Genomic DNA, 12,500 nt, shown 5'->3' on the forward strand with positions numbered 1-12,500 from the left:
AGAGACTTCACATTACGGTCTCTCACAATCATGGACAGTTTCAGTTGGCAGGTAATATATATATGTATATGTACAGTATATGTATTGCATACTACTGATGTGATACGATCCACTTCACCGCTATCACGATACAGTCAGATCCGATTTTGAATCGATTCAACACAATGCGATTCACTGGAAAAAATTCATGATACACACACGCCTTTGTAGTGCAATAAAAGGAAAAATATACAAAAAAAAACAGATGTTCTTTTCCTGTTCTGTGTGCAGGATGATGCAGCTCTACCTCTGCCATGTTAATCTGTATTCTATGCGACTCTCAGGTCAACGTAGTGTTATGATACGCCATATTCACGTAGCAGCAGTGGTGCTGAGAGAAACAGTTTAGTGACACTAATCCTCTCTCTCTCTCTCTCTCTCTCTCTCTCTCTCTCTCTCTCTCTCTCTCTCTCTCTCTCTCTAGGTGACCAGGACTTCCTCTGAGAGCATCACCTCCGTTCCTGCCTCCAGTGCATCCGGATCTCCAAGTAGAGTTATCTATGTATGCAACACTTCTATATAAATATATATTGCACTATATGTGGCCAAAAGTAATGCGACCCCTGACCTCTCCAGCCGTATTCGGTTCTTTTCCAAATTGTTTCCACAAAGCTGAAGGCACACAATTGTACATTTGAATCTCCACATAAATCTAGTGAAACATCTTCCTGGAAGAGTGGAGCTTATTATAAGAGGAAATGGGGAATAAATGTGAAATTAGATGTTGAAAAATTATACCAAATTTATAGTCGACAAACTTTTGGCGATTTTGTGTATATTTGAAAAAAACAGTTCAGCCTGGTAGCCACTGGGTGGCAGCAAAGAGTTGGAGCATTTTTTCTTTACTCCAGTATGTATAATGTGATGATGTGATGTCTTCAGGCAAAGCTGGGTGATGAGTTCCTGGATTATAAAGACCTCGCAGCGCTTCCAAAGATAAAGGCCATCTATAACATCGACAGACCCGACATGCTCTCGTACTCACCTTATGTCAGCTATCCGACTGAGGACAGGACCTATGCAGAGGTACACACACATCATAAGCACACACACAGAATCAGAATCTCTCTCTCTGTTTGATACAATACATTTGATCCTGAAAATCGTAAAATTTCAGCACATGGAGTTCACTGCTAACTGCAGATTCTGACTAGGTGATGAAAACGACATCTTTAGATCCCAGATAACCGATAAAATCCACACCACACCATCAGACCCTCTGCTTCTTTTCCTCTTCTTCACCCTAATCATCCTCTTTGTGTATTTTGTATCGTGTAGAAGCAGCGCTGAGATTCTGTGTACACAACAAATACAACAGAAAGACTATTAGACAGATAGACAGACAGACAGACTAAAGGATAGACAGATAGTTGTGTTGTGTTTGGAGTTTGAGTGCCATAAGAACATTTTGTCAACTTTTTAAAGAAAAGTGCAAAATGTTAAACACAGACAATTCTTCAGACAGACAACCAGACAAATAGGTAGATAGATAGACAGACAGGCAAGCAGAAGGACAGGCAGATAGATAGATAGATAGATAGATAGATAGATAGATAGATAGATAGATAGATAGATAGATAGATAGATGATAGATAGATAGATAGATAGATGATAGATAGATAGATAGATAGATAGATAGATAGATAGATAGAAAATAGAAAGAGACAGACAGACAGACAGGCAGGCAGGCAGGCAGGCAGAAGGACAGACAAATAGACAGGTAGACATATAGACAGACATACAGGCAGACAGACAGACAGAAGGACAGACAGAAGGACAGATAGATAGACAGATAGACAGACATACAGGCAGAAGGACAGGCAGAAGGACAGATAGATAGACAGGTAGACAGATAGACAGACATACAGGCAGACAGACAGACAGAAGGACAGATAGATAGACAGGTAGACAGATAGACAAACATACAGGCAGAAGGACAGGCAGACAGACAGACAGACAGACAGACAGACAGACAGACAGACAGACAGACAGACAGACAGGAATATCAGCAGCTGATATTAAAATCTGATCAGCTGACATTTTTAGCCCAATACATGATAATATCATTATAACACCATGGGTCCTGCTGTATAACCTCATCTCACTCCCCTGCTCTTTCTCCATCCACAGTCCCCGCAGTTCCTCACTCCGACTCCAACAGAGGTACAGTACGGCTTCCATACAGCACAGGAGAACTCTAACATAACACTGTGTTGTCTCGCCGTGGCTCCGTGCGCCTAGAGAGGCTGCATCATGTGTGTTGTTTTGTGTATTGTATTTGCAGTATTGTAATCACTCCAGAGTTATTATATTGTAAGAATCTACAAAAAGCACACAGAGATTGAGCTGTTTGGACATTTATTCCAGCTCACAAATATTATATTGATCATGGAAAACGAAAATTTCATGCTGCTGCACTCAAAGACATTTTGCACAATTCTGTGGTAGCAGTTTTAAAAAGAACAAATATTGATAAAAAATTAATATGGCTATTAGTGCTTGATCACTGTTGAATCATGGCTGTGTGCTAAGGACGTTCCTCTGCCCCCTGCTGGTCATTCATGATTCTGCCACATTGATGGATTCATTCTGTTCAACATGAAGTTTTTGAGTCGGTCACCAAACATTTTCAATATATTTTAAATGCTCTCAAACTTTTAGTTTGTTATTAAAGTATGAGAAAGTTCCCGCAGTTTCTCACATCATTATCGTCCTTATATGTGATGAAATGTTGTGTAAGATTATGTTTTGTCCTGTGAAATGTTAGCGTTTTTTTTTTTTTTTTTTTAATACAGTGTTACAGTATTCACCTTTCTATATATTTTTATATTTTTAATATATTTATTTTATTTTTTAGGGCGATGGGGAAAAATCCCCCCGTCATAGACGACCCTCGAGCCCCAGCTCTAACAGCTCATTGGGCGGATACGGTCGCTACACACCGTCCCGCTCGCCTCAAACCTACAGCAGACAAGGTTCATCTTTATTCTTTACTCACATCATCAGAAATACAGTTTATAGTAAATATATTAATATTAGCACTCTTGGTAAAAAGTAACAAAAGAAGGCTGTAAAAAATTGTCTGAATTGTTAGAAAAATTCACAAACATATCCTGCTCTCATGGATATCAAACACATCTCATAAATATATATGCAGAATTATTGGCAGTGTCACTGATGAGTGACTGAAAGCTTTTGGTCTGTGTGTTACCTCCTATTTATACCCCTGTAAAAAAAGGTGGTGTTTCCTGTTTCTAGTCACTCGGTTACACTAAAAACTGTACATTATCATTGGGAGTCTACTTTAAATATATTTAAATCTATATATCATCAGGGTGCCAATATTTGTGGCACACAGACAGTATATTTAATATAGTTTATTCTTTATTTTTTATAAAACTGTATTGTGTTTGCAGTTGTGTGTTCTATTGTTCTTTCAAATTTGTATTAGTACACAATAAATACAACCGAAAGCTTATGATAGAAAGACAGACAGATAGATAGACTAAATGACAGACAGACAAACAGACAGATGATAATAGATAGATAGATAGATAGATAGATAGATAGATAGATAGATAGATAGATAGATAGACAGACAGACAGACAGACAGACAGACAGACTAAATGACAGACAGACAGACAGACAGACAGACAGACAGACAAAGAGACAGACAGACAGACAGACAGACAAAGAGACAGACAGACGATGAGAGATAGATAAATACATGATAGATAGATAGATAGATAGATAGATAGATAGATAGATAGATAGATAGATAGATAGATAGATAGATAGATAGATAGATAGACAGACAGATAGACAGATAGACAGACAGACTAAAGGGTTGACAGACAGACAGACAGACAGACAGACAGACAGACAGACAGACAGACAGACAGACAGACAGACAGTTGTGTTGTGTTTGAAGTTTGAGATCCATAAGAGCATTGTACATTTTTGAAACAAAAGAGCAAAATGTTAAACAACACAGACAATTTTTTAAGGCATTTTCTGCTCATGTATACTGAGGTGTTGATATTAAAGGGAAGTGTGAATAAAGTTGTTGTGAATGTATTCTGATATAAAACACACAAAACACTTCACCTATGTGACTCGTTTATTTATTCAACTGTTTCTTTTTTCCGTTGGTATCGTGGCCATGCTGATTTCTCCCTGAGCTTTGCTTTTGGTTTCACATACGACTTCTATACATTTATCTCCCCAAATACCAAACCATCACCGATTTCTCCATGACCATAATGATGTGGCGAAGAGATCATTAAATCCGAGAGATTCGATAAACCTGACGTTTCCTAAGTGTCAAATATTTTAAAATATATAAATCAGTTTTTTTAAGTTTATCTCTAATGACTGTGACAAGGAAAAAACTCCCTGAGACGGTAGAGGAAGAAACCTTGAGAGGAACCCGTCCTCATCTGCATGGCACCAAATGTCCATTCATTATAGTTTCATTCCATATTTGGTCCTTATCCAAACTGTAACAACAAAGTTTGAGGACGTCTTTGGACGCAGCATGAAATTTTACCTTCACTTGAAATCGGACGCCCAAACCTGTTCAAGCTCCATGAAGATATGCTTTACATGGGTTGGACTGGAAGATCTCCTGCTAAAGAGCTATTGAACCCTGTGGAACACATTTGGGATAAATGTAAAAACTTACTGCACCCCAGGTCTCCTCACTTCACCTCCATCAGCACATGACTTTACTAACACCCTCGTGGCTGAGTGAATCTCCACAAAATCTAGTGCAACATCTTCCCAGAAGAGTGGAGCTGATTATTAGAGCAAATACAAACTCAGTGTGGAACACAATGTCCGTAAAGCACATAGCAATCTTATGATCAGGTGTCCACAAACTTTTGGCAATACAGTGTAGTGCTGAAAGTATTAAACTGAATTTCATAGTTTGGAAGGTTGTGAGTTCCAATCCCAGCACCAAAAAGCTGCAACTCCTGGGATCTTAAACAAGTTGTTTAAAAATCAAATTAATTCTGGATTAGTGCATCTGGAAAATGCCCTGGAGTAGATCAAAGGCAGGGGCAGACTGGGTTTTGCCCCCTAGTTTTCAGTTCAGTGTTTTCTTCTTCCTCATTTTACAATTTTTTTCATTTCTTAAAAAATATAAATGTAAAATTAGGTCACTTCATTGCGTCGATGTGAACGTAGCCCACAAACATCATTTTGCCTTTTTTTCTTCTTCCCACATGTGGTAATCCCTGACCTGGTTTGTCCTTCTTTTTTGCCCCATGTTGGACTCCTTGTCAAGACCAATACAAGACCCCTAGTTACTCCCCACAACCCGGGAATTCCAACTCGTTGCCCGTGTACCCCGTGGGTCGATATTCGGGCCTGTGTAGTCCCAGAGACTCGTCTTCTCTCCCCCTGTACTACAGCAGTGGTGGTAGAAATACCCCACAGACTCTTTCCCTGAACCCCACCACCCTGGCCATGCTCCAGCAGCACAACTACATCCCGTACTTCAGAGGTACACTGCCTCTCGTGCTTGCAAAAACAAACAAACACAGAAATGACTAACTTCACGCTGCTGTGCATGGACTTGTACACGATCTCACTGCTCAACACTAATATGTGTGAAATATCACTTCTCTGTATCATCTGTTTCTGGGATTTTAATACAAACTAAAATACACACACTAAGATATAAAACCCCGCCTTCCCTGAACAGGAATTGAGACACAACCAGTCTCTGAAACTGAACCTAGGACAGGCCTGCGTCTCGATTTGCCTCTTTACGGTAAAACCACAGATTTTTCAGTGTCTCCTCAGTGTGATCCAGTGCTGTAGGTGTTCCCCAAGGTTCACCCCGTGGACCGTCCGCTTCGTGTCTCCAGACCTGCCAACCTGAACCTGTTTTTAATCTTCGTAATTACACGTTTGAACGTCAAATTATGATAGCAATAAATGTTGGAGCATCAATCTGAAACAATTGTCTCTCCGACATTAAACATGACTTCCCTGGAAGCTCCTCCCCCTTTGATCTATTTCACATTAACACTGTGCTCTCAAAACACATCTCACATTTCTTGCTTTCTTATTTTCCCTCTTGACAGTGTTTTATTTTCTCTGATGAGTAATAGAAGCTCTTTTTTAAACTTATTATTCCTCTTCAGGGCGGGTTGGCAGATCTGCATCTGTTTTTATGTACCGTGGTGTTGCATGGAGCTAGGTCCTTTCTCTTCTCTTCTCTTCTCTTCTCTTCTTCTCTTCACTTCTCTTCTCTTCTCTTCTCTTCTCTTCTCTTCTCTTCTCTTCTCTTCTCATCTTTACTCTTCTTTTCTTTTGTCTTCTCTTTCCTTTTTTCTTCTCTTCTCTTTTCTTTTTCTTCTCTACTCTTCTTTTAATTTCATGTATCTTCTTTTTATTTTATTTTCTGTTCTTCTCTTTTCCTATTTTTCTCTTTTCTTTTACTTCTTTTCTCTTCTTTTCTTTTCATTTCTTTTTACTTTTTCTCTTCTTTTCTTTTCATTTCTTTTCCTTCTCTTCTCTTCTCTTCTCTTCTCTTCTCTTTTTCTTCTCTCCTCTTCTCTACTCTTCTCTTCCTTTATCTAATTTCTTCTCTTCTATTTTCTCTTCTTTATTCTTCCCTTCTTTTCTCTGTACTACTAATTTTTACTGTTATCTCTTCTTATCTTTGTTTTTTCTTCACTTTTTTTAAAAGTTTGTGTGGCGTGCAAACGTACGTATTAGTGCTGTGTACTTTGTATAAAATGTGTGTGTGAATAAATGAGTGAGCCAAAACCGCTACTGCTACATTTTCACAAATAGTACTGTATATCTACTGCTCTCTCTCCTCTTTCTTTCTCTTTTTTTCTCCCTCTCCTTTTTTCTGGTGTTTATTAAAACTGCTTCCTTTCTTCCTTTCTGATCACCTCATGATCTAGCCTGCTATTAACTCTGAGAAACATGTAGCTAGCTAGGTCATTCTTTGTGGCTAAAGACGTAGTTGAGTAGAAAAAATGTAAAGGAATTAAAGCAATTCAATATATACAACCCCAATAAAATTCAAAAACGAGATAAATGTAAATAAAAACAGAATGCAATGATTTGCAAATCTCATAAAGCCAAATTTATTTACAGTAGAACACAAGTGTAAAATGAAGAAATGTACTATTTTAAAGAAAAATAGTAATAATCTGATCAGAGATGCAAGCTTTTGAAGTGAGCACTGAAAAACTCCAGGTGGTCCCTCTCCTCTTTAGTCCGGAGGACATGGTGTCTGTGGTTTCCAATATTAAAATTTTTGATATGCCTGATTTTAATCCAGTGTTGCTTGTGGGTCGGAAGATCACAGGCTTCTAATATTGAATTTCACCCTTGTCTCTTGCACAGAGAGATTCATCCAGATTTTTGGAATGATGGTATTATGTACTTAAATGATGAGTTATTCAAAGTCAAATGACTTACTTTGATGTGGAGGAACATTAAGTTCTGAAATTCCATAGTTTCTTGGAAATTGGTGAACTGCCACCCATCTTCTGAGAGACCCTGCCTCTCTGAGATAAATCTTTTGTACTGTCATATTGCCAATTAACCTCATTAGTTGTTGAATGTTCCTCCAGCTGTGTCTTTTTAGTAACACTTTCTTTTCCAGCTCTTTGTTGCCCCGTCCCAACCCTTTTAAGACATGTTTTGGACATCAAATTCAAAATGACTGTTCTTTTTTTCTTAAAACGGTGCAGTCTCAACATATGATATGTTTTTTATGTTCTATTGTGAATAAAAATATGGGGTTTTGAGACTTGATCGTTGTTTTCTGTTTTTATTGTATTTATTTTGTACAGCGTCCCAACTTTTGTTTGGAAAAGGGGTTGTAATAATTATTTAATATATAATAATGATGCATTACACATGGGTTAGTATTTCGATAATAGTTCTAAGCATGTTAGGCTTTTATATGGTGCATGCCGTGTAGGAATTGCATTATTTGGATGCTTTTTGCATTATAGGAACTGGAGTTTGGCACAGTACATTCTTTAAGGCTAAATAATTTCCAGTGAGCTCCACATAACATTAGCCAGGATATGTTTCATCAGATAATTCAACTATAGAGGTTCAGTAATCATTTCCTGAATGCGGCTGATGGTTGGAGAAGTGACACAATTTAACTCTACTCTTTTCTCTCTGTGTTTACCCCATGTTTATCTACCTCACCTCCCCCTGGAGGTAGCGAAAGTGGCCGTAGTACCCCAAGTCTCTCCACCTACTCTGATGGCAAATCTCCAAGCTCAACATATGTGGCTGCACCAAAGCATTTCCACATCCCAGGTAGGTCTGCCTTACTGCCTTATTCAACACTGACTCAACTCTTCCTCAATACTTTTTTAACACTTTCTCAATGCTGATTTAAAACTGACTCAATATTGAATCAACGCTGCCTCAATACAGACTCAACACTGTGTCAATGCAGGCTTTACACAGACTCTACAATGCCTCAACACTGACTTTACACAGACTAAACACTGCCTCAACACTGACTTTACACAGACTATACACAGACTCTACAATGCCTCAACACTGACTTTACACAGACTAAACGCTGCCTCAACACTGACTTTACACAGACTCTACAACGCCTCAACACTGACTTTACACAGACTAAATGCTGCCTCAACACTGACTTTACACAGACTCAACACTGCCTCAACACTGACTTTACACAGACTAAACACTGCCTCAACACTGACTTTACACAGACTCAACACTGACTTTACACAGATTTTACACAGACCCAACACTATCCCAAAACTGACTTTACAGTGACTCAACACTGACTTTACACCGACTCAACAATGCCTCAACACTGACTTTACACAGACTCAACACTGATTTTACACAGACCCAACACAGACCCAACACTCCCCCTAAAACTGACTTTACAGAGATTTAACACTGATTTTACACAGACCCAACACAGACCCAACACTCCCCCTAAAACTGACTTTACAGAGATTTAACACTGACTTTACACATACTCAACACTGACTCAACACTGCCTCAACACTGACTTTACACTGACTTTACACCCTCGATGTTGGTCAAGGGTGGAAAAGTCGGGTGTCTCAATACTTTTGCTTATACTTTAAGTCAAGTTTCATAAAACGCTTCGTCTCCCAGCCGTCTGCAAAGTTTTTTTGACTCTCCACTACATTTTAATGTTGTTTGCTTGAAAGTGGACGTTTAGATCGGAACGATGTCCCGGATTTATATACAGAGCGTTTCTACAGACGTCTCACGAGAAGAACCGCACTCGTAAGCAGCGTTTGAAGTCCGAGTCGTAATATATTTCATGTTTATGACTGTATTTACTGCTCGATGGCGTATTTTTCATAAGCAAGCAAAAGTAACTGTCCCTGTCACCGACTATTCTGTCAAATGAACCATCAGGGTTTAAGGGGTTTTGTTCTATTGTACTTTTTTCCCCTTTTATTATGGTGTCTTTTGTTTCCAGAGCTGGCAGATGCTGAAACAGCTCAACACGCACACTTAAAGACCGCATGTGTCGTGTTAAGGATGATTCATTTCTCCTAAAAAACACTTGCAGTTGTTTGGAAGCACTCGAGCTTCATGTACAGATGAAACCAGCATGCAGTGTTCATTATTAAAATCTTACTTACTTCATTATCCTCTTTTTGTTTTAGGGATTTTATGATTTTTCCGTTTCTGAACTGTGTGTTTTCTCTGTTAAACGTGTTAACATTCACTCCAAAACAAATGCACCGCAATTCTTTTAAAGCGTTTTCAATGCTGTAAATGAAGGAATGTTCAATAGATAAGATGTTGGACTTCTGATCAGAGGGTAATGAGTTCAAATCCCACCCCCACCAAGCTGCCCCTGCCCTTTGGACCCTTCAGCTAGCCTTCAATTGCTCTGCTGTATTAGTGAGATCATTGTAACTGAGATAATGAACCCTTTTTTCCGAATGAACATCCAGAATTTACTATTATTAATAGTCATAGCTCAGTGATTAAGAAGTTGGACTTCTGATTGAAAGGTTGTGAGTTCGAATCCCACCAACAGAGCTGCCTCTGAGGGGCAAAGTCCTTAACCATTTAACTGCTCAGCTGTATAAAATGTACATTTCTCTGGTTAAGGTGTTTGTGTAAAAAGGTTGGAGACCCCTGTTTTAAAGAAATACTGCATCTAAAAATTCATTTGGAAAATCAATTTCCCTTTTTACTTTCTCAGTTCAAGCGTGTTGGACCAGACCAGATATAACTAAATTGGTAGCTGTAGGTAGCTATGAGATGCAATCAAAACGTTTTGAGACTAGTTTTGTAACACGTTTACATGGCAGCACAAGGCTGCACGTGTAGTCACGGGGAGCAGCGACCTCAACACACTGTCCTGTGTACGTCAGGAGTTTGTGCAACTTCTGCAATTCTGATCCATGTGCATTACCACGTCTGTGATTTCATCATGGAAACACAAAACAAACGTGAAATACGTGCAAATCTGCTGTAGAGGTATTTGACAAGTTTATCGACAGTGCTGCAACGAGTCGTTTCGAGTGTTTTGAGTGGCATGCACGGAAGAACGTCACTGGAAGATGATGAGAGATCAGGAAGACCTTCAGCAACTTGTGCATAATGAGCGTCGGAGAACAATCCAGAAACGCTGCTGCCATTGGCAGCGTGTCATGCCGAACAGTCCAGGCGATCATCACGTGTGGTTTGAACGTGTGCCGTGTTGCTGTCGCCAAGTCAATCCCCAGGCTGCTGATCCAGGAGCAGAAGCAACACTGAGAAAACAGTCTTCACAGTGGAAAAGCACATCATAATAATCAGATCCTGGGCTTTAACATTGTCTCTATCATAACGTTTTAAGTTTTTTTTTTACCAAATGCTCCTTTTTCTATAGCGCATTGTTTGAGCTCTCTTCACCACTTCATCGCACCACAGTCTCTCCACACTGATTAGTTTCATGTAGCAGCACGACGTCGAGTGTTTTACTCCAGTCCTCTGCGACACCTGCCTTCAAGGGAACCATATCATTATTATAAAATGCCATTTTGGACTGAACCATTCCTTTAAATCATTTTTTCTCTGTAGTCTAGCATGTGACGGTTCGAAAGACGTTTGGAATGCCGTATGCTAGTCACGTCAGGTCGTTTACACGTGACTGGGAGTCTGACGTTTTCGAATCTAACCCAGCGGCAGATGTTCTTCAGCTCGGCGCTGCTCTTCTGCTCTCCTGACTTCAACCCATCCTTCAATAACTCCTAACTCATGCTTCTTCTTTTATTCATGTCTTCTTCTTCTTGTCTTTCTCTCCTTTTCTCTTTCTCTCTCATCTCTGCATCTATCATGCTCTCTCTCTCTCTTCCATTCCAGATAATAAAGCCAAAGATAATATCTATAGAAAACCCCCTATCTACAAACAGCATGGTACAGTCCAAACCCGCTTGGTTATAACCATCACTCTGAGCATGCTCTGTCGCATGACGCCAGTGCCGTCGTGGCATTCTGTTGCCATGGTGACCTGTAAACCTTTTTTTGTTCGTTTTTTGTTTTAATTTGCTGCTGTGGGTTTCCATGTCAGACGCTGCTATTAAATTACGTACATCCAAACGTGTCTTTGTAAAATCTCAGCGTTTCAGAAATCTGGATTCTGATTGGTCAGGTGGTGTGGAATCGTTTTCTAGAACAACGCTCATTTATGGAAGCAGTCTCCAGTATGAGAGCTCCAGTGGAACAGCCAGTGAGAAAATGATTAGAGAGTGAGACAAGGACGACTGTTTATAGCTGCTATAATGTTTCAAAAAATTTACATAAAAAAATCAAATGATGCTGCTATTGTTTAATAAATAAAATCCGCCATTATCGACTGGAGTATACAAACACACTTCATGACACTTCCTGGTCAAGTTTTATGAATGATTTCTTACTGCAAAAAATCTGTGTTCATTATAAATTACAAAATTTATAGTAATTAAAAGAAACACTGCAGAGGAGGAAAAAGAAAATAGACCACGCCCCTTTCAATGGCAAAATGATGCAGCTTTTTAGTTCAGAACAAACATTTGGTCTGTAAAAAAAAAGGCATTAGAAGTGAATGTCATTGTTAATTCATTATCTTTTCCCTCAAATGCCGGTTTTATTTCTATAGCGGTTATAAAAGCAAAAAATTGTCACAGAGATATATAAATAAATAAAAAAAACTTTACAAATGATTTTAATTTAAATTCAATTAAATAATTTTAAATTCATAAATGTGTCCTAATTAGTTTAAGTTTACTGCAGCTGACAAACTATTCATTCATTTAGGTTTAAAAAATATTATACACACCTGCAGCTCTGACATTGGAACACACACACACACACACACACACACACACACACACAGTGCATTTCTTAATGGTTTTTGAGAGACACGTGTTCCTTTTGTTTAGTAAAACAAACTCAGTAAAAGGCAAAA

The 12,500-nt window shown here is 38.9% G+C and overlaps 1 protein-coding gene across 10 annotated transcripts in view; it reads left to right on the forward strand.

Moving 5' to 3' along the window:
- ablim2 (actin binding LIM protein family, member 2) overlaps positions 1-12,500 on the forward strand; it is a 79,392-nt gene that overhangs the window by 53,526 nt on the left and 13,366 nt on the right. For 3 of the 10 annotated variants that reach the window (XM_046853441.1, XM_046853440.1, XM_046853443.1), the window contains 7 exons: positions 464-541; positions 922-1,065; positions 2,170-2,202; positions 2,897-3,014; positions 5,331-5,549; positions 8,249-8,350; positions 11,417-11,470. In XM_046853441.1, the coding sequence (XP_046709397.1) occupies positions 464-541; positions 922-1,065; positions 2,170-2,202; positions 2,897-3,014; positions 5,331-5,549; positions 8,249-8,350; positions 11,417-11,470 (748 nt within the window). The remainder of the gene's footprint in view (positions 1-463; positions 542-921; positions 1,066-2,169; positions 2,203-2,896; positions 3,015-5,330; positions 5,550-8,248; positions 8,351-11,416; positions 11,471-12,500) is intronic. The other 7 variants (XM_046853442.1, XM_046853445.1, XM_046853447.1 and 4 more) reach the window with 5 other exon arrangements.

Source organism: Silurus meridionalis, chromosome 7, assembly GCF_014805685.1.
Source record: "Silurus meridionalis isolate SWU-2019-XX chromosome 7, ASM1480568v1, whole genome shotgun sequence".
NCBI classification, from domain to species: domain Eukaryota; kingdom Metazoa; phylum Chordata; class Actinopteri; order Siluriformes; family Siluridae; genus Silurus; species Silurus meridionalis.